The sequence below is a fragment of the Bombina bombina genome, chromosome 3, assembly GCF_027579735.1.
Source record: "Bombina bombina isolate aBomBom1 chromosome 3, aBomBom1.pri, whole genome shotgun sequence".
Taxonomy (NCBI): domain Eukaryota; kingdom Metazoa; phylum Chordata; class Amphibia; order Anura; family Bombinatoridae; genus Bombina; species Bombina bombina.
The window spans coordinates 103,533,612-103,556,998 of record NC_069501.1 but is presented as its reverse complement, the minus strand read 5'-3'; the positions used below and the strand labels follow the sequence as shown (position 1 = coordinate 103,556,998).

The 23,387-nt window shown below is 41.6% G+C and overlaps 1 protein-coding gene across 1 annotated transcript in view; it reads left to right on the top strand.

The window, feature by feature from the left end:
- DOP1B (DOP1 leucine zipper like protein B) overlaps positions 1-23,387 on the top strand; it is a 593,629-nt gene that overhangs the window by 399,826 nt on the left and 170,416 nt on the right. Inside the window, exon 22 of the mRNA XM_053705165.1 lies at positions 22,496-22,621. Within this exon, the coding sequence (XP_053561140.1) occupies positions 22,496-22,621 (126 nt within the window). The remainder of the gene's footprint in view (positions 1-22,495; positions 22,622-23,387) is intronic.

Below are 23,387 nucleotides of genomic sequence, written 5' to 3'. Positions count from 1 at the left end.
GATATCACTGGGGGCAAGGGCCACGCCCTTCCTCAGGATAGGTCTTTCAAGGCCAAAAATAAACCTAATTTTCGTCCCTTTCGCAGAAACGGACCAGCCCCAAGTGCTACGTCCTCTAAGCAGGAGGGTAATACTTCTCAAGCCACTCCAGCCTGGAGACCAATGCAAGGCTGGAACAAAGGAAAGCAGGCCAAGAAACCTGCCACTGCTCCCAAGACAGCATGAGATGCGGGCCCCCGATCCGGGACCGGATTTGGTGGGGGGCAGACTCTCTCTCTTCACTCAGGCTTGGGCAAGAGATGTTCTGGATCCTTGGGCGCTAGAAATAGTCTCCCAAGGTTATCTTCTGGAAGTGATTCATCCTGTTCCATTAAAAGAACGAGGGATGGGGTTCTACTCCAATCTGTTCGTAGTTCCCAAAAAAAGAGGGAACGTTCAGACCAATCTTAGATCTCAAGATCCTAAACAAGTTTCTCAAGGTTCCATCGTCCAAAATGGAAACCATTCAAACAATCCTTCCATCCAGGAAGGTCAATTCTTGACCACGGTGGATTTAAAGGATGCGTATTTACATATTCCTGTCCACAAGGAACATCATCGGTTCCTAAGGTTCGCATTCCTGGACAAGCATTACCAGTTCGTGGCGCTTCCTTTCGGATTAGCCACTGCTCCAAGGATTTTCACAAAGGTACTAGGGTCCCTTCTGGCGGTGCTAAGACCAAGGGGCATTGCTGTAGTACCTTACTTGGACGACATTCTGATTCAAGCGTCGTCCCTTCCTCAAGCAAAGGCTCACACGGACATAGTCCTGGCCTTTCTCAGATCTCACGGATGGAAAGTGAACGTGGAAAAGAGTTCTCTATCTCCGTCGACAAGAGTTCCCTTCTTGGGAACAATAATAGACTCCTTAGAAATGAGGATTTTTCTGACAGAGACCAGAAAAACAAAACTTCTAACTCTTGTCGGATACTTCATTCCGTTCCTCTTCCTTCCATAGCGCAGTGCATGGAAGTGATAGGTTTGATGGTAGCGGGAATGGACATAGTTCCTTTTGCGCGCATTCATCTAAGACCATTACAACTGTGTATGCTCAGTCAGTGGAATGGGGACTATACAGTCTTGTCTCCGAAGATACAAGTAAATCAGAGGACCAGAGACTCACTCCGTTGGTGGCTGTCCCTGGACAACCTGTCACAAGGGGTGACCTCCCGCAGACCAGAGTGGTCATTGTCACGACCGACGCCAGTCTAATGGGCTGGGGCGCGGTCTGGGGATCCCTGAAAGCTCAGGGTCTTTAATCTCGGGAAGAATCTCTTCTACCGATAAATATTCTGGAACTGAGAGCGATATTCAATGCTCTCAAGGCTTGGCCTCAGCTAGCGAGGGCCAAGTTCATACGGTTTCAATCAGACAACATGACGACTGTTGCGTACATCAACCATCAGGGGGAACAAGGAGTTCCCTGGCGATGGAAGAAGTGACCAAAATCATTCTATGGGCGGAGACTCGCTCCTGCCACCTGTCTGCAATCCACATCCCAGGAGTGGAAAATTGGGAAGCGGATTTTCTGAGTCGTCAGACATTGCATCCGGGGGAGTGGGAACTCCATCCGGAACTCTTTGCCCAAATCACTCAACTGTGGGGCATTCCAGACATGGATCTGATGGCCTCTCGTCAGAACTTCAAGGTTCCTTGCTACGGGTCCAGATCCAGGGATCCCAAGGCGACTCTAGTAGATGCACTAGTAGCACCTTGGACCTTCAAACTAGCTTATGTATTCCCGCCGTTTCCTCTCATCCCCAGGCTGGTAGCCAGGATCAATCAGGAGAGGGCGTCGGTGATCTTGATAGCTCCTGCGTGGCCACGCAGGACTTGGTATGCGGATCTGGTGAATATGTCATCGGCTCCACCATGGAGGCTACCTTTGAGACGAGACCTTCTTGTTCAAGGTCCGTTCGAACATCCGAATCTGGTCCCACTCCAGCTGACTGCTTGGAGATTGAACGCTTGATCTTATCAAAGCGAGGGTTCTCAGATTCTGTTATTGATACTCTTGTTCAGGCCAGAAAGCCTGTAACTAGAAAAATTTACCACAAAATTTGGAAGACATATATCTGTTGGTGTGAATCTAAAGGATTCCCTTGGGACAAGGTTAAGATTCCTAAGATTCTATCCTTCCTTCGAGAAGGATTGGAAAAAGGATTATCTGCTAGTTCCTTGATGGGACAGATTTCTGCCTTGTCTGTGTTACTTCACAAAAAGCTGGCAGCTGTGCCAGATGTTTATGCCTTTGTTCAGGCTCTGGTTAGAATCAAGCCTGTTTACAAACCTTTGACTCCTCCTTGGAGTCTCAACTTAGTTCTTTCAGTTCTTCAGGGGGTTCCGTTTGAACCCTTACATTCCGTTGATATTAAGTTATTATCTTGGAAAGTTTTGTTTTTGGTTGCAATTTCTTCTGCTAGAAGAGTTTCAGAATTATCTGCTCTGCAGTGTTCTCCTCCTTATCTGGTGTTCCATGCAGATAAGGTGGTTTTACGTACCAAAAGTTGTTTCTAACAAAAACATTAACCAGGAGATAGTCGTGCCTTCTCTGTGTCCGAAACCAGTTTCGAAGAAGGAACGTTTGTTGCACAATTTGGATGTTGTTCGCGCTCTAAAATTCTATTTAGATGCTACAAAGGATTTTAGACAAACATCTTCCTTGTTTGTTGTTTATTCTGGTAAAAGGAGAGGTCAAAAAGCAACTTCTACCTCTCTCTCCTTTTGGTTTAAAAGCATCATCAGATTGGCTTACGAGACTGCCGGACGGCAGCCTCCTGAAAGGATCACAGCTCCTTCCACTAGGGCTGTGGCTTCCACATGGGCCTTCAAGAACGAGGCTTCTGTTGATCAGATATGTAGGGCAGCGACTTGGTCTTCACTGCACACTTTTACCAAATTTTACAAGTTTGATACTTTTGCTTCTTCTGAGGCTATTTTTGGGAGAAAGGTTTTGCAAGCCGTGGTGCCTTCCATTTAGGTGACCTGATTTGCTCCCTCCCTTCATCCGTGTCCTAAAGCTTTGGTATTGGTTCCCACAAGTAAGGATGACGCCGTGGACCGGACACACCTATGTTGGAGAAAACAGAATTTATGTTTACCTTATAAATTACTTTCTCCAACGGTGTGTCCGGTCCACGGCCCGCCCTGGTTTTTTAATCAGGTCTGATAATTTATTTTCTTTAACTACAGTCACCACGGTATCATATGGTTTCTCCTATGCAAATATTCCTCCTTAACGTCGGTCGAATGACTGGGGTAGGCGGAGCCTAGGAGGGATCATGTGACCAGCTTTGCTGGGCTCTTTGCCATTTCCTGTTGGGGAAGAGAATATCCCACAAGTAAGGATGACGCCGTGGACCGGACACACCGTTGGAGAAAGTAATTTATCAGGTAAACATAAATTCTGTTTTTTCCATCAGGATCTGAAATCCTTAAATTTAAAGATATGGAGATTGAACGCTTGATTCTTCGTCAAAGAGGTTTCTCTGGCGCTGTGATTAATACTATGTTACAGGCTCGTAAATCTGTATCTAGAGAGATATATTATAGAGTCTGGAAGACTTATATTTCTTGGTGTATTTCTCATCATTTTTCTTGGCATTCTTTTAGAATTCCGAGAATTTTACAGTTTCTTCAGGATGGTTTAGATAAAGGTTTGTCCGCAAGTTCCTTGAAAGGACAAATCTCTGCTCTTTCTGTTCTTTTTCACAGAAAGATTGCTATTCTTCCTGATATTCATTGTTTTGTACAAGCTTTGGTTCGTATAAAACCTGTCATTAAGTCAATTTCTCCTCCTTGGAGTTTGAATTTGGTTCTGGGGGCTCTTCAAGCTCCTCCGTTTGAACCTATGCATTCATTGGACATTAAATTACTTTCTTGGAAAGTTTTGTTCCTTTTGGCCATCTCTTCTGCCAGAAGAGTTTCTGAATTATCTGCTCTTTCTTGTGAGTCTCCTTTTCTGATTTTTCATCAGGATAAGGCGGTGTTGCGAACTTCTTTTGAATTTTTACCTAAAGTTGTGAATTCCAACAACATTAGTAGAGAAATTGTGGTTCCTTCATTATGTCCTAATCCTAAGAATTCTAAGGAGAAATCGTTGCATTCTTTGGATGTTGTTAGAGCTTTGAAATATTATGTTGAAGCTACTAAATCTTTCAGAAAGACTTCTAGTCTATTTGTTATCTTTTCCGGTTCTAGAAAAGGCCAGAAAGCTTCTGCCATTTCTTTGGCATCTTGGTTGAAATCTTTAATTCATCTTGCCTATGTTGAGTCGGGTAAAACTCCGCCTCAGAGAATTACAGCTCATTCTACTAGGTCAGTTTCTACTTCCTGGGCATTTAGGAATGAAGCTTCGGTTGATCAGATTTGCAAAGCAGCAACTTGGTCCTCTTTGCATACTTTTACTAAATTCTACCATTTTGATGTATTTTCTTCTTCTGAAGCAGTTTTTGGTAGAAAAGTACTTCAGGCAGCGGTTTCAGTTTGAATCTTCTGCTTATGTTTTTCGTTAAACTTTATTTTGGGTGTGGATTATTTTCAGCAGGAATTGGCTGTCTTTATTTTATCCCTCCCTCTCTAGTGACTCTTGTGTGGAAAGATCCACATCTTGGGTAATCATTATCCCATACGTCACTAGCTCATGGACTCTTGCTAATTACATGAAAGAAAACATAATTTATGTAAGAACTTACCTGATAAATTCATTTCTTTCATATTAGCAAGAGTCCATGAGGCCCGCCCTTTTTTTGTGGTGGTTATGATTTTGTATAAAGCACAATTATTCCAATTCCTTATTTTATATGCTTTCGCTCTTTTTTATCACCCCACTTCTTGGCTATTCGTTAAACTGAATTGTGGGTGTGGTGAGGGGTGTATTTATAGGCATTTTGAGGTTTGGGAAACTTTGCCCCTCCTGGTAGGAATGTATATCCCATACGTTACTAGCTCATGGACTCTTGCTAATATGAAAGAAATGAATTTATCAGGTAAGTTCTTACATAAATTATGTTTTTCGTGCCTTTCGTAACTTCAAGGCAGGAGCAGCATCAACTTCCTCCGCTCCAAAACAGGAAGGAACTGCTGCTCGTTACAGACAGGGTTGGAAAAGCAACCAATCCTGGAACAAGGGCAAGCAGGCCAGAAAGCCTACTTCTGCCCCTAAGACAGCATGAAGGAAGGGCCCCCTATCCGGAAACGGATCTAGTGGGGGGCAGACTTTCTCTCTTGGCCCAGGCTTGGGCAAGAGATGTCCAGGATCCCTGGGCGTTGGAGATCATATCTCAGGGATACCTTCTGGACTTCAAAACTTCTCCTCCACACGGGAGATTTCATCTGTCAAGGTTATCAACGAACCTAATAAAGAAAGAGGCATTTCTACAATGTGTGCAAGACCTCTTAGTAATGGGAGTGATCCACCCAGTTCCGCGAACGGAACAAGGGCAAGGGTTTTACTCAAATCTGTTCGTGGTTCCCAAAAAAGAGGGGACCTTCAGACCAATCTTGGACTTAAAGATCTTAAACAAGTTCCTAAGAGTTCCATCGTTCAAAATGGAAACTATTCGAACCATCCTACCCATGATCCAAGAGGGTCAGTATATGACCACAGTGGACTTAAAGGATGCCTACCTTCACATACCTATTCACAAGGATCATTATCGGTACCTAAGGTTTGCCTTTCTAGACAGGCATTACCAGTTTGTAGCTCTTCCCTTTGGGTTAGCTACGGCCCCGAGAATTTTTACAAAGGTTCTGGGCTCACTTCTGGCGGTACTAAGACCGCGAGGCATAGCGGTGGCTCCGTACCTAGACGACATTCTGATACAAGCGTCGAGTTTTCAAAATGCAAAGTCTCATACAGAGATAGTTCTTGCATTTCTGAGGTTGCATGGGTGGAAAGTGAACGTGGAAAAGAGTTCTCTGTTACCACTCACAAGGGTTCCTTTTCTAGGGAGTCTGATAGATTCTGTAGAGATGAAAATTTACCTGAAGGAGTCCAGGTTATCAAAGATTCTAAATGCTTGCCGTGTCCTTCATTCCATTCCAAGGCCATCAGTAGCTCAGTGCATGGAAGTAATCGGCTTAATGGTCGCTGCAATGGACATAGTGCCATTTGCGCGCCTGCATCTCAGACCGCTGCAATTATGCATGCTAACTCAGTGGAATGGGGATTATTCAGATCTATCCCCTCTACTGAATCTGGACCAGGAGGCCAGAGATTCTCTTCTCTGGTGGTTGTCGCGGGTTCATCTGTCCAAAGGAATGAGTTTTCGCAGGCCAGATTGGACGATTGTAACAACAGATGCCAGCTTTCTAGGCTGGGGTGCAGTCTGGAACTCCCTGAAGGCTCAGGGATCGTGGACTCAGGAGGAGAAACTCCTCCCAATAAATATTCTGGAATTAAGAGCAATATTCAATGCTCTTCTAGCTTGGCCTCAGTTAGCGACACTGAGGTTCATCAGATTTCAGTCGGACAACATCACGACTGTGGCTTACATCAACCATCAAGGGGGAACCAGGAGTTCCCTAGCGATATTAGAAGTCTCAAAGATAATTCGCTGGGCAGAGTCTCACTCTTGCCACCTGTCAGCGATCCACATCCCAAGCGTGGAGAACTGGGAGGCGGACTTTCTAAGTCGCCAGACTTTTCATCCGGGGGAGTGGGAACTTCATCCGGAGGTCTTTGCTCAACTGATTCAGCGTTGGGGCAAACCCGAACTGGATCTCATGGCGTCTCGCCAGAACGCCAAGCTTCCTTGTTATGGATCCAGATCCAGGGACTCGGGAGCGGTGCTGGTAGATGCTCTAGCAGCCCCTTGGGTTTTCAAGATGGCTTATGTGTTTCCTCCGTTTCCGTTGCTGCCTCGTTTGATTGCCAGAATCAAACAGGAGAGAGCATCGGTGATTCTGATAGCACCTGCGTGGCCACGCAGGACCTGGTATGCAGACCTAGTGGACATGTCGTCCTGTCCTCCATGGTCTCTGCCTCTGAGGCAGGACCTTCTAATTCAGGGTCCTTTCAACCATCCAAGCCTAATTTCTTTGAAACTGACTGCATGGAGATTGAACGCTTGATTCTATCAAAGCGTGGTTTCTCGGAGTCGGTTATTGATACATTAATACAAGCTCGGAAACCTGTTACCAGAAAAATTTACCATAAGATATGGCGTAAATATTTATATTGGTGTGAATCCAAGAGTTACTCATGGAGTAAGGTCAGGATTCCTAGGATATTGTCTTTTCTACAAGAGGGTTTAGAAAAGGGTTTATCTGCTAGTTCGTTAAAGGGACAGATTTCTGCTCTGTCTATCCTTTTACACAAACGTCTGGCAGAAGTTCCAGACGTTCAGGCTTTTTGTCAGGCTTTAGCTAGGATTAAGCCTGTGTTTAAGACTGTTGCTCCGCCGTGGAGCTTAAACTTAGTTCTTAAAGTTCTTCAAGGTGTTCCATTTGAACCCCTTCATTCCATTGATATTAAGCTGTTATCTTGGAAAGTTCTGTTTTTGATGGCTATTTCCTCGGCTCGAAGAGTCTCTGAGTTATCTGCCTTACATTGTGATTCTCCTTATCTGATTTTTCATTCAGACAAGGTAGTTCTGCGTACTAAACCTGGGTTTTTACCTAAGGTAGTTTCTAATAGGAATATCAATCAAGAGATTGTTGTTCCATCATTATGTCCTAATCCTTCTTCAAAGAAGGAACGTCTTTTGCATAATCTGGACGTAGTCCGTGCCCTGAAGTTCTATTTACAGGCAACTAAGGATTTTCGGCAAACTTCTTCTCTGTTTGTCGTTTATTCTGGACAGAGGAGAGGCCAAAAGGCTTCGGCCACCTCTCTTTCTTTTTGGCTCCGTAGCATAATACGTTTAGCCTATGAGACTGCTGGACAGCAGCCCCCTGAAAGAATTACAGCTCATTCCACTAGAGCTGTGGCTTCCACCTGGGCCTTTAAGAATGAGGCCTCTGTTGAACAGATTTGCAAGGCTGCAACTTGGTCTTCACTTCATACCTTTTCAAAATTTTACAAATTTGACACTTTTGCTTCTTCGGAGGCTGTTTTTGGGAGAAAGGTTCTACAGGCAGTGGTTCCTTCTGTTTAAGTGTTCCTGCCTTATCCCTCCCATCATCCGTGTACTTTAGCTTTGGTATTGGTATCCCATAAGTAATGGATGACCCGTGGACTGACTACACTTAACAAGAGAAAACATAATTTATGCTTACCTGATAAATTTATTTCTCTTGTAGTGTAGTCAGTCCACGGCCCGCCCTGTCTTTTAAGGCAGTTCTAAATTTTAATTAAAACTCCAGTCACCACTGCACCCTATAGTTTCTCCTTTCTCGTCTTGTTTCGGTCGAATGACTGGATGTGACATGTGAGGGGAGGAGCTATATAGCAGCTCTGCTTGGGTGATCCTCTTGCAACTTCCTGTTGGGAAGGAGAATATATCCCATAAGTAATGTATGACCCGTGGACTGACTACACTACAAGAGAAATAAATTTATCAGGTAAGCATAAATTATGTTTTTTCTAACTTTGACCCCCAAAATCTGTTACACATCTACAACCACCAAAAAACACCTATGCTAAATAGTTTCTAAATTTTGTCCAGAGTTTAGAAATACCCAATGTTTACATGTTCTTTGCTTTTTTTGCAAGTTATAGGGCAATAAATACAAGTAGCACTTTGCTATTTCCAAACCACTTTTTTTCAAAATTAGCGCTAGTTACATTGGAACACTGATATCTGTCTGGAATCCCTGAATATCCCTTGACATGTATATATTTTATTTTAGAAGACAACCCAAAGTATTGATCTAGGCCCATATTGGTATATTTCATGCCACCATTTCACCGCCAAATTGGATCAAATAAAAAAAAATCGTTCACTTTTTCACAAATATTTTCACAAACTTTAGGTTTCTCACTGAAAATATTTACAACCAGCTGGTGCAATTATGGCATAAATGGTTGTAAATACTTCTCTGGGATCCCCTTTGTTCATAAATAGCAGACTTATATGGCTTTGGCGTTGCTTTTTGTAATTAGCAGGCCGCTAAATGCCACTGCGCACCACACGTGTATTATGCCCACCAGTGAAGGGGTTAATTAGGGAGTTTGTAGGGTTAATTTTAGCTTTAGTGTAGTAGAAAACCCCAAGTATTGATCTAGGACCATTTTGGTATATTTCATGCCACCATTTCACTGCCAAATGCGATCAATTAAAATTAAAAAAAAGTTACATTTTTCACAAACTTTAGGTTTCTCACTGAAATTATTTACAAACAACTTGTGCAATTATGGCACAAATTATTGTAAATGCTTCTCTGGGATCCCCTTTGTTCAGAATTAGCAGACATATGTGGCTTTGGCGTTGCTTTTTGGCAATTAGAAGGCTGCTAAATGCCGCTACGCACCACACTTGTATTATGCCCAGCAGTGAAGGGGTTAATTAGGTAGCTTGTAGGGTAGCTTGTAGGGTTAATTTAGCTTTAGTGTAGTGTAGTAGACAACCCAAAGTATTGATCTAGGCCCATTTTGGTAATTGTCATGCCACCATTTCACCGCCAAAAGCGATCAAATGAAAAAAAATAGTTTACTTTTTTACTAATTTTTTCATAAACTTTAGGTTTCTCACTGAAATTGTTTACAAACAGCTTGTGCAAATATGGCACAAATGTTTGTAACTGCTTCTCTGGGATCCCCTTTGTTCAGAAATAGCAGACATATATGGCTTTGGTGTTGCTCTTTGGCAATTAGAAGGCCGCTAAATGCCGCTGCGCACCACACTTGTATTATGCCCAGCAGTGAAGAGGTTAATTAGGTAGCTTGTAGGGAGCTTGCATGGTTAATTTTATCTTTAGTGTAGAGATCAACCTCCCACCTGACACATCCCACCCCCTGATCCCTCCCAAACAGCTCTCTTTCCTCCCCCACCCCACAATTGTCCCCACCATCTTAAGTACTAGCAGATCCCCCAAAACAGCTCTCTAGCGCTCCCACCCTATCTATTTGCTGCCATATTGGGTACTGGCAGCGGTTGCCAGTGCCCAGTTTGCCCCAAAAAAGTTTTTTATTTTTTTATTTTTTATAAAGGATAGCTTTTTCTGTAGTGTAGCTGCCCCCCCTCCCAGATCCTTTGATATTTATTTTAATTTCAATTCCCCCCCCCTCCCTCTCATGCTGCAATTCCCTGGATCATTGATGGCAGTGGTTGCTGCCACCCACCAACGGCTACCGGTGCAGAGAGGGTCACAGAGTGTCTCTCTCTGCATCGGATGCTTGAAAAAAGGTATTGCAGGATGCCTCAATATCGAGGCATCACTGCAATACCCTGAGAGCTGCTGGAAGGGATCGCAATCGCTTCCAGCACTCAATTAGGCCAAGGACGTGCCAGATACGTCCATTGTCACTAACTGACAGTTTTTGCAGGACGTACCTGGCACGTCCTTGGTCGTTAAGGAGTTAATATACTTTTTACCTCCTGATTACTCTGTATCTAACCATCTTCTGACAGCCCCCTGATTACAGGACATTTTATTTATTATCTATTGACTTTCATTTTAGCTAATGAATGCAGTGTCTGCCACAATCCACCGGTGTTATCACAATGTTATCTATATAGTTTACATGAACTAGCTCTCCCCTGTTGTGAAAAGCAAATAAAAAAGCATGTGATAAGAGGCGGCCTTCAAGGGCTTAGAAATTATCATATGAGCCTTCCTAGCTTTAGCTTTCAACTAAGAATACCAAGAGAACAAAGCAAAATTGGTGATAAGTCAATTGGAAAGTTTTTTTAAATTACATGTCCTATTTGAAACATGAAAGTCCTTTAGGACTTGACTGTCCCTTTAAAGCCAGTAAGTGAGAGATATCTTGTACCATTAGTCTTGTTAAGTCAGCAGGGTGCTTTCATGTTCTGAGAAGTAGTAATTGCTCAATTCTCAGAGCTAAAGTACATGAAAGTTATTTCATTATGCATAACTAAACATTTTATTTTTAAAAAATCTCAAAGTGTTAACTGTCCCTTTTAAACTTTCATGATGGATCATACAAGGTTAAAAAAACGTACCAATTTACTTCAATTAAATGCACGCTTTCTGAGGCACCAGATCCTACTGAGCATATGCTTAAGTGCACAGTATATATGTATATGCATCGTGTTATTGGCTGATGGCTGTCACATGATACAGGGGGAGGTAAAATAAAATGAACATTGAAATTTTTCTTATTTGTGAACTAAAGTAGGTTCTTTTGCATATTATTTTTATTATGTATTTGTCTATTATGCAATTCTACTGTATGTAAAGGGATATGAAACCCAAAAAAATTCCTTCATGATTCAGATACAGCATACAATTTTTAACAACTTTTCAATTACATCTATTATTGAATACCTATGTAGGCTTAGGAGCTTGGAGCTAGCTGCTGTTTGGTCGCTGCACATATATGTCTCTTGTCATTGGTTTACCAATATCTTCAGCTTGCTCCGAGTAGTGCATTTCCGCTCCTTCAACAAAGGATACCAAGAGAATGAAGCAAAATTAACCATTAAAGTAAACTGGAAAGTTGTTTAAAATGATATGCTCTATCTGAATCATGAAATAAAAAAAATGTGTTTTAGGTCCCTTTAATAGTCCTTTAAACCCTAAAAACAGTTTATCCACTTTCTGTTCCCAGACAGCACTGCATGTGATCACGCACTAGTAAGGCTGATCTGCTGTACAATCCACAGCACAACATATCCATGGTGCACTCTACCGACCAGCACAACAAATCTACTCTCTACACGTTACCACAGCTGTTCCATTTATTTCATATAGCTAGATTCTGAAGCTAAACTGTTTATACACACATTATCTGACGAGGTTATATATTTGCCCTCTTCTTTACCGTACACCCTCACAATGATTTATTTGCAACATTCCCAACTTTAAATGAAAGAAATGCGAATGATCTGTAGCATTGGGTATCGAGGACTGTAAAAAAAAAAATATAATAGGTTTCATGTATTCAAATAGAGTAATGCTCATTTCATGTTGGTTGTGGGGGTTGGAAACCTCTAATTCAAGAAACTGCTGAAATGTTCCATTAATTAAAGCCTTTACAATTACTGGTCTCCTTCATAAAGCATATCTATAATCTATGGGAGCCAGTGTCTGTTTAATGGTCTAATAGCCACTCTTATATACTTCTGACTTTCTTAAAACCTTTATTTATCTTGATAAAACAGATCTATGTTGTTTGTGTGAAATGTGAAGTAATTGTTAAGAACGTAAATATATGATGCAATAATGGTTACAGTGGTTAATAATGGTTTGTCGCAACAGGTTTCATAGTATTTACATGTATGTGTATAACTAGGCATAGGACTCTTGACTCCTTCTGTACCAGTATGTTAACCCCTTATGGCCCGGACATTTCAGACTAAAACTTCCCCAAAAGACTTTGCCTTCACTCCATTTAAACAGAAATAGATCCTTGGTTTTTTTTTATTTACCTATCAAAACTATATATCTTCTTTTTTGTTTTTAGCAGACAAACCAAGGTATTGATCTAGGCCCATTTTGGTATATTTTTATGCCACCATTTCACTGCCAAATGCGATCAAATAAAAAAAAATGTTAACTTTTCACAAACTTTAGGTTTCTCACTGAAATTATTTACATACCGCTTGTGCAATTATGGCACAAATTGTTGTAAAAGCTTCCTTTGTGTAAAAGCTTCCTTTGTTCAGAAATAGCAGACATGCATAGCTTTGCCTTTGCTTTTTGGTAATTAAAATGCAGAAACACTTTTTTATTATTCCCAGCAGTTAAGGGGTTAAATCAGGTAGCTTGTAAGGTTAATTTTAGATTTAGTGTAGCGATTACCCTCCCATCTTATACTTCCCACCCCTATGTTACCTACCTGATCACTCCCAAACAGCTCTCTTTCCTCCCCCACCCCATCTTAAGTACTGGCAGACAGTTAAAGGAATATTGTACTCAGAATGTGTTTTATTGATATAACATGGCAGAATAAGGGACAGTCAAGTCCAAAAAAACCTTTCATGATTCAGATAGGGCATTCAATTTTAAACAACTTTCCAATTTACTTTTATCATCAATTTTGCTTTGTTCTCTTGGTATTCTTAGTTGAAAGCTAAACCTAGGAGGTTCATATGCTAATTTCTTAGAACTTGAAAGCCGCCTCTAATCTAAATGCATTTTGATAGTTTTTCAGCACTAGAGGGCATTAGTTCATGTGTTTCATATAGATAACATTGAGCTCATGCTCATGAATTTACCATGGAGACAGCTCTGATTGACTAAACTGCAAGTCTGTCAAAAGAACTGAATTAAGGGGGCAGTCTGCTGAGGCTTAGATACAAGGTAATTACAGAGGTAAAACACTGTTGGTTATGCAAAACTGAGGAATTTGTAATTAAGGGATTATCTATCTTTTTAAACAACAAAAATTCTGGTGTTGACTGTCCCTTTAAAGTTTTTTTTGCTTGAACAAATGTGATCAAAATTTAAAGGGACAGTCAAGTCCAAAAAAAACTTGATTTTTTCAAATAGGGCATGTAATTTCTCCAACATTGGTGTATCCGGTCCACGGCGTCATCCTTACTTGTGGGAATATCTCTTCCCCAACAGGAAATGGCAAAGAGTCCCAGCAAAGCTGGCCATATAGTCCCTCCTAGGCTCCGCCCACCCCAGTCATTCTCTTTGCCGTTGCACAGGCAACATCTCCACGGAGATGGTTAAGAGTTTTTTGGTGTTTAAATGTAGTTTTTATTCTTCTATCAAGTGTTTGTTATTTTAAAATAGTGCTGGTATGTACTATTTACTCTGAAACAGAAAAGGATGAAGATTTCTGTTTGTGAGAGGAAGATGATTTTAGCAGACAGTAACTAAAATCGATTGCTGTTTCCACATAGGACTGTTGAGATGAAGTAACTTCATTTGGGGGAAGCAGTTAGCAGACTTTTCTGCTTAAGGTATGACTAGCCATATTTCTAACAAGACGATGTAATGCTGGAAGGCTGTCATTTCCCCTCATGGGGACCGGTAAGCCATTTTCTTAGTCAAACAAACAGAATAAAGGGCTTATTATGGGCTAAAAAACTGGTAGACATTTTTATGGGCTAAATCGATTGCTTTATTTGGGCATTTTATTCATATTTATGCTGACAATTTGCATTTATAAACTTGGGGAACGTTTATTAAACGGCAGGCACTGTGTTAGACACCTTTTACAGTCAGGGGGCCTTCCTAGTTGTAGACTGAGCCTCATTTTCGCGCCATTACTGCGCAGTTGTTTTTTGAGAGCAGGGCATGCAGATGCATGTGTGAGGATCTATAAATTGCTGGAAAAGCTCCTAGAAGGCGTCAATTGGTATCGTATTCCCCTCTGGGCTTGGTTGGGTCTCAGCAAAGACTATAGCTGGGACTGTATAGGGGTTAAATTTATAAACGGCTCCGGTTCCGTTATTTTAAGGGTTAAAGCTCTGAAATTTGGTGTGCAATACTATTAATGCTTTAAGACACTGTGGTGAAATTTTGGTAATTTTTGAACAATTCCTTCATACTTTTTCACATATTCAGTAATAAAGTGTTTTCTGTTTAAAATTTAAAGAGACAGTAACGGTTTTGTTTTAAAACGTTTTTTGTGCTTTGTTGACAAGTTTAAGCCTGTTTAACATGTCTGTACCTTCAGATAAGCTATGTTCTATATGTATGAAAGCCAATGTGTCTCCCCATTTAAATTTATGTGATAATTGTGCCATAGCGTCCAAACAAAGTAAGGACAGTACTGCCACAGATAATGAAATTGCCCAAGATGATTCCTCAGATGAGGGGAGTAAACATGATACTACATCATCTCCTACTGTGTCTACACCAGTTTTGCCCACGCAGGAGGCCCCTAGTACATCTAGTGCGCCAATGCTTATTACCATGCAACAATTAATGGCTGTAATGGATAACTCCATAGCAAATATTTTATCCAAAATGCCTAATTATCAGAGAAAGCGCGATTGCTCTGTTTTAAACACTGAAGAGCAGGAGGGCGCTGATGATAATTGTTCTGTCATACCCTCTCACCAATCTGAAGGGGCCATGAGGGAGGTTTTGTCAGATGGAAAAATTTCTCAACAAGCTGAACCTGATGTTGTGACATTTAAATTTAAATTAGAACACCTCCGCGCACTGCTTAAGGAGGTTTTATCTACTCTGGATGATTGTGACAACTTGGTCATTCCAGAGAAATTATGCAAGATGGACAAGTTCCTAGAGGTTCCGGTGCACCCCGACGCTTTTCCTATACCCAAGCGGGTGGCGGACATAGTAAATAAGGAGTGGGAAAAGCCCGGCATACCTTTTGTCCCCCCCCCCCTATATTTAAGAAATTATTTCCTATGGTCGACCCCAGAAAGGACTTATGGCAGACAGTCCCTAAGGTCGAGGGGGCAGTTTTTACTCTAAACAAACGCACTACTATTCCTATCGAAGATAGTTGTGCTTTCAAAGATCCTATGGATAAAAAATTGGAAGGTTTGCTTAAAAAGATTTTTGTACAGCAAGGTTACCTTCTACAACCAATTTCGTGCATTGTTCCTGTCACTACAGCAGCGTGGTTCTGGTTCGAGGAACTAGAAAAGTCGCTCTGTAGAGAGACTCCATATGAGGAGGTTATGGACAGAGTTCACGCACTTAAATTGGCTAACTCTTTTATTTTAGATGCCGCTTTGCAATTAGCTAGATTAGCGGCGAAAAATTCAGGGTTTGCTATCGTAGCGCGCAGAGCGCTTTGGCTAAAGTCTTGGTCAGCGGATGTGTCATCCAAGACAAAATTGCTTAACATCCCTTTCAAAGGTAAAACTCTATTTGGACCAGAATTGAAAGAGATTATTTCAGACATCACTGGGGGAAAGGGCCACGCCCTTCCACAAGATAGGTCTTTCAAGGCTAAAAATAAGTCTAATTTTCGTTCCTTTCGCAATTTCAGGAACGGACCGGCCTCTAATTCTGCATCCTCTAAGCAAGAGGGTAATGCCTCACAACCCAAACCAGCCTGGAAACCGATGCAAGGCTGGAACAAGGGTAAGCAGGCCAAGAAGCCTGCCGCTGCTAACAAAACAGCATGAAGGAGTAGCCCCCGATCCGGGACCGGATCTAGTGGGGGGCAGACTCTCTCTCTTTGCTCAGGCTTGGGCAAGAGATGTTCAGGATCCCTGGACGCTAGAAATAGTTTCTCAGGGTTATCTTCTGGAATTCAAGGAACTATCCCCAAGGGGAAGGTTCCACATGTCTCACTTATCCTCAAACCAAATAAAGAGACAGGCGTTCTTACATTGTGTAGAAGACCTGTTAAAGATGGGAGTGATACACCCAGTTCCAATGACGGAACAAGGAATGGGATTTTACTCAAATCTGTTCGTAGTTCCCAAAAAAGAGGGAACCTTCAGACCAATTCTGGATTTAAAGATCCTAAACAAATTTCTCAGGGTACCATCGTTCAAAATGGAAACCATTCGAACGATTCTACCCACTATCCAGGAAGGTCAATTTATGACTACCGTGGATCTAAAGGATGCGTACCTTCATATTCCTATCCACAAAGAACATCATCAGTTCCTAAGGTTCGCCTTTCTGGACAAACATTACCAGTTTGTGGCCCTCCCATTCGGGTTGGCCACTGCTCCAAGGATTTTCACAAAGGTACTAGGGTCCCTTCTAGCGGTTCTAAGACCGAGGGGCATTGCAGTAGTACCTTACTTGGACGACATTCTAATACAAGCGTCGTCCCTGTCAAAAGCAAAGGCTCATACAGACTTCGTTCTGGCCTTTCTCAGATCACACGGATGGAAGGTGAACATAGAGAAAAGTTCTCTGTCCCCGTCGACAAGAGTTCCCTTCTTGGGAACAATAATAGATTCCTTAGAAATGAGGATTTTTCTGACAGAGGTCAGAAAATCAAAACTTCTAAGCTCTTGTCAAGTTCTTCATTCTGTTCCTCGTCCTTCCATAGCGCAGTGCATGGAAGTAGTAGGGTTGATGGTTGCAGCAATGGACATAGTTCCTTTTGCACGAATTCATCTAAGACCATTACAACTGTGCATGCTCAAACAGTGGAATGGGGACTATACAGACTTGTCTCCAATGATTCAAGTAGATCAGAAGACCAGAGATTCACTCCGTTGGTGGCTGACCCTGGACCATCTGTCCCAGGGAATGAGCTTCCGCAGACCAGAGTGGGTCATTGTCACGACCGACGCCAGTCTAGTGGGCTGGGGCGCGGTCTGGGAATCCCTGAAAGCTCGGGGTCTATGGTCTCGGGAAGAGTCCCTTCTCACGATAAACATTCTGGAACTGAGAGCGATATTCAATGCTCTCAGGGCTTGGCCTCAGCTAGCAAAGGCCAGATTCATAAGGTTCCAATCAGACAACATGACGACCGTTGCGTATATCAATCATCAAGGGGGAACAAGGAGTTCCCTGGCGATGAAAGAAGTGACCAAAATAATTAAATGGGCGGAGGATCACTCCTGCCACCTGTCTGCGATCCACATCCCAGGTGTGGAAAACTGGGTGGCGGATTTTCTGAGTCGTCAGACATTCCATCCGGGGGAGTGGGAACTCCATCCGGAGATCTTTGCCCAAATAACTCAATTATGGGGCATTCCAGACATGGATCTGATGGCGTCTCGTCAGAACTTCAAGGTTCCTTGCTACGGGTCCAGATCCAGGGATCCCAAGGCGACTCTAGTAGATGCACTAGTTGCACCTTGGACCTTCAACCTAGCTTACGTATTTCCACCGTTTCCTCTCATTCCCAGGCTGGTAGCCAGGATCAATCAGGAGAGGGCCTCGGTGATCTTGATAGCTCCTGCGTGGCCACGCAGGACTTGGTATGCAGACCTGGTGAATATGTCATCAGCTCCACCATGGAAGCTACCTTTGAGACAGGACCTTCTTGTTCAGGGTCCATTCGAACATCCAAATCTGGTCTCCCTCCAGCTGACGGCTTGGAGATTGAACGCTTGATTCTATCGAAGCGTGGGTTTTCAGATTCTGTGATAGATACTCTGGTTCAGGCCAGAAAACCGGTAACTAGAAAGATTTACCATAAAATATGGAAAAGATATATCTGTTGGTGTGAATCCAAAGGATTCCCATGGAATAAGATAAAAATTCCTAAGATTCTCTCCTTTCTACAAGAAGGTTTGGAAAAAGGATTATCTGCAAGTTCTCTAAAGGGACAGATCTCTGCTTTATCTGTCTTACTACACAAAAGACTGGCAGCTGTGCCAGATGTTCAAGCATTTGTTCAGGCTCTGGTTAGGATCAAGCCTGTTTACAGACCTTTGACTCCTCCCTGGAGTCTAAATCTAGTTCTTTCAGTTCTTCAAGGGGTTCCGTTTGAACCTTTACATTCCATAGATATTAAGTTACTATCTTGGAAAGTTTTGTTTTTGGTTGCAATTTCTTCTGCTAGAAGAGTTTCAGAGTTATCTGCTCTGCAGTGTTCTCCACCCTATCTGGTGTTCCATGCAGATAAGGTGGTTTTGCGTACTAAGCCTGGTTTTCTTCCTAAGGTTGTTTCTAACAAAAATATTAACCAGGAGATAGTTGTACCTTCTTTATGTCCGAATCCAGTTTCAAAGAAGGAACGTTTGTTACACAATTTGGACGTAGTCCGTGCCCTAAAATTCTATTTAGAGGCTACAAAAGATTTCAGACAAACATCTTCCTTGTTTGTTGTTTATTCTGGTAAAAGGTGAGGTCAAAAAGCGACTTCTACCTCTCTTTCCTTTTGGCTTAAAAGCATCATCCGATTGGCTTATGAGACTGCCGGACGGCAGCCTCCTGAAAGAATCACAGCTCACTCCACTAGGGCTGTGGCTTCCACATGGGCCTTCAAGAACGAGGCTTCTGTTGACCAGATATGTAAGGCAGCGACTTGGTCTTCACTTCACACTTTTGCCAAATTTTATAAATTTGATACTTTTGCTTCTTCGGAGGCTATTTTTGGGAGAAAGGTTTTGCAAGCTGTGGTGCCTTCCGTTTAGGTAACCTGATTTGCTCCCTCCCTTCATCCGTGTCCTAAAGCTTTGGTATTGGTTCCCACAAGTAAGGATGACGCCGTGGACCGGACACACCAATGTTGGAGAAAACAGAATTTATGCTTACCTGATAAATTACTTTCTCCAACGGTGTGTCCGGTCCACGGCCCGCCCTGGTTTTTTAATCAGGTCTGATGAATTATTTTCTCTAACTACAGTCACCACGGTACCATATGGTTTCTCCTATATATATTTCCTCCTGTCCGTCGGTCGAATGACTGGGGTGGGCGGAGCCTAGGAGGGACTATATGGCCAGCTTTGCTGGGACTCTTTGCCATTTCCTGTTGGGGAAGAGATATTCCCACAAGTAAGGATGACGCCGTGGACCGGACACACCGTTGGAGAAAGTAATTTATCAGGTAAGCATAAATTCTGTTTTTAAACAACTTTCCAATTTACTTTTATCAACAATTTTGCTTTGTTCTCTTGGTATTCTAGTTGAAAGCAAACCTAGGAAGGTGCATATGATAATTTCTAAGCCCTTGAAGACGGCCTCTATTTTATTTACTTTTCACAGCAGGGGAGAGCTAGCTCTTGTAGGCCATATAGATAGCATTGTGATCACGCCCGTGGCTAGTAGCAGACACTGCACTAATTGGCTAAAATGCAAGTCAATAGATAATAACTAAAAGTCATGTGATTAGGGGCGGTCAGAAGATGCTTAGATACAAGTTAGTCACAGAAATAAAAAGTGTATTAATATAACAGTGTTAGTTTTGCAAAACTGGGGAATGGGTAATAAAGGGATTATCTATCTTATTAAACAACAAAAATTCTGGTGTTGACTGTCCCTTTAAAGGTATATCAAAGTGCAAGAAGTAAAGGCTATAATATGTAAGAGCATTTTATAATTGTATGTAATTGTGTGTTTAACCCCTGCAAAGTCAGCTCCAGATCAGCAATGCACTACTGAGAGCTAGCTGAACACATCTGCTGAGCCAATGACAAGAGACAAATGTGTGTATCCACCAATCACCATCTAGTTCCTATATTTATATGTGCATATGCTTTTTCAACAAAGGAAGCCAAGAGAACAAAGTGAATTTCTAAATAGAAATTAAGTGTCTTAAAAGGACATTCTCTGATTCATGCAATTTTATTTTTTTACTTGCCTATCCCTTTAAATATAGCATGACTAATGGCTTTTATACTAAGCTCATTAGCTGATTGGTACAATGAGCATTAGTAGGAAGTACCTATATGCTAACAAGGAAGTCCATATCAGCCAGTGAGTATTAGCAATAAGTACTAATCAGCCAGTGAGCATTAGTAGGAAGTACCTATATGATAATAAGGAAGTCCATATCAGCCAATGAGTATTAGCAATAAGTACTAATCAGCCAGTGGCTATTAACAATAAGTACTATGCCTCTGTCTGTTGGAGTACCTCAAGGATCTGTTCTGGGTCCTTTACTCTTCTCCATGTATACTTCTTCTCTGGGTAAACTTATCAACAGTTATGTCTTCAAATATCACCTCTATGCTGATGACACCCAGATCTACCTCTCCACCCCTGCTCTCTCTCCCTCTGTCCTTTTTCATGTCAGCGACTACTTATCTGTTATCGCTTCCTGGATAGCCTCTCACCACCTAGATTAACATGTCCAAGACTGAGCTCCTTCTAATCCCCCCCCACACTTTTCTATCAATGTTGATGGCATCACCATCAATCCAAGTCCGCTGCCTCAGAGTTACACTTGATTCAAATCTATCCTTCGTCCCCCACATCCAATCGCTTTCTTCATCCTGCCGCAACCATCTACGCAATATTTCTAAGATGCACCCTTTTCTGAGCGCTAACACCACAAAGAAAATAATCCACTCCCTTGTTATTTCCTGACTTGACAACTGCAATAACCTACATACTGGTCTTCCTCTTTCCTGCCTCTCCCCCCTTCAATCCATCCTAAATGCCTCTGCCAGGCTAATCCATCTTTCCCATCGCTCTGTATCTGCTGCACCTTTCTGTGAGTCCCTTCATTGGCTCCCCATTCACAGCAGAATTAAATTCAAAATTCTCACCCTTACATACAAAGCTCTCACCTACGCCACTCCCCAGTCCCCTAATAAATAAACAAGTATACTACAGCCCGCTCACTAAGATCCAACAATGACCTGCTCCTAGCATCTTCAACTATCACCTCTTCCCATGCTAGACTGCAGGACTTCTGTCTTGTAGCACCTACCCTCTGGAACTCTCTCCCTCGTGCTGTCAAGCTTTGTCCTAATCTTTCTTCCATTAAATGCTCCCTGAAGACTTTTTTGTTCAGAGAAGCCAACCACCCAACTCAATAATAAATTAATTTCGCTTCCCTCATCTAACTCTGCATTAACATCTTTCTCAATCTTGCGGTCCTCACCTCTCTGTTTCTCAACCTCCTACCTTTCTGGATTGTAAATTCCCATGGGAATAGGGCCCTCAATTCCTTCTGTATGTGTTTGTAAATTTTGTCCTGTCTCTTACAAGTTTTATATCATAATAATTTTTGTTGTTTAAAAAGATAAATAATCCCTTAATTACCAATTCCCCAGTTTTGCATAACCAACACAGTTATAATTATACATGTTTTACCTCTGTAATTACCTTGTATCTAAGCCTCAGCAGACTGCCCCCTTATTTCAGTTCTTTTGACAGACTTGCATTTTAGCCAATCAGAGCTGTCTCCATGGTAAATTCATGTGCATGAGCTCAATGTTATCTATATGAAACACATGAACTAATGCCCTCTAGTGCTGAAAAACTATCAAAATGCATTTAGATTAGAGGCGGCTTTCAAGTTCTAAGAAATTAGCATATGAACCTCCTAGGTTTAGCTCTCAACTAAGAATACCAAGAGAACAAAGCAAAATTGGTGATAAAAGTAAATTGGAAAGTTGTTTAAAATTACATGCCCTATTTGAATCATGAGTTATTTTTGGACTTGACTGTCCCTTTTAATGAGTTGTATCCATGGACAGCGCTGCGGAATATGTTGGCGCTTCATAAATAAAGTATAATAATAATAAAATAAGTACTATTTAGCCAGTGGCTATTAACAATGAGTACTAATCAGCCAGTGAGCATTAGTAGGAAGAACAAAACTGATACTGCTGTAAAAATTTCAATTTAAACAGCTGTTCCTTTACATTTTCCAGAAACAAACTCATGTTAAAATACCAGATCATAGAGTTCAGTGTTTTCTTAACATGTGCTGTGCATTTGTTTTACAGTTGCAGAATATGTTGGCACTTGGTAAATATAATTATAATAATGTTTGCTGTAATATTCAAAAATCAAAAGACTTCACAATTGGTATTATTTGTTGTCATAATGACAGACATTTATTTATTTTTGTTCTTCTTAACAGACATTGAAACAGAAAATTCTAGACTTCCTGAACCCGCTGACCGGACACCTGGGAGTTCAGCTCATTGCAGCTGTTGCTGCAGTGTGGAAGAAGAAGAGATTTAACAAGGCCCAAAGTAAAGCTAAGGTTAGAAAGCCCATCTCAGAAGTGCTTTATGTATTCAGTGATTGATTTATTTAGTTACCAAAAAAGTGCATGTAACAAACATACGGGAAATGACATCCGACCTGCCAAGGGTTTTTATGTGGCCCTCAGCACCACTGGCCAGAAACAGACGTTATTCATTTGCTATTAAAAAAAACAACCACACTTCTCATTAAGTAACTCATGTATGTGCATTTTTATACATTTCTGTAGTGTATATGCAAAGTTTAATTTAATTCATTGATAACAAGCAATTTCCTATCTAATTTTAAATAATTACAATGTTGTTATAATCCATTTGAGACTTTATCATTGGGATAAGTGCGAGTATAGTGTAAGGTGCCATTAGTGCCTGGCCCTCCTATAAATTTAAAGCTTGTGCACCTCTGTTCTAGATAGATTCTAAATGCATTTCCCTTTCATATAAAAACATTTTTGCAAAAAAGTTTAATGTAAAAGGGGTCACTGTTTTTATTATAGCTGCTACCGTGCGCATGACTTGGGGGGAGCGTATGTCCCGGTGTTACATGCACTCTCATTTATTCCTATTTACTAGTGTTACATGCACTCTCATTTATTCCTATTTACTAGTGTTACATGCACTCCCATTTACTTGTGTTACATGCACTCCAATTTATTCCTATTTACTAGTGTTACATGCACTCCCATTTACTTGTGTTACATGCACTCCAATTTATTCCTATTTACTAGTGTTACATGCACTCTCGTTTACTTGTGTTACATGCAC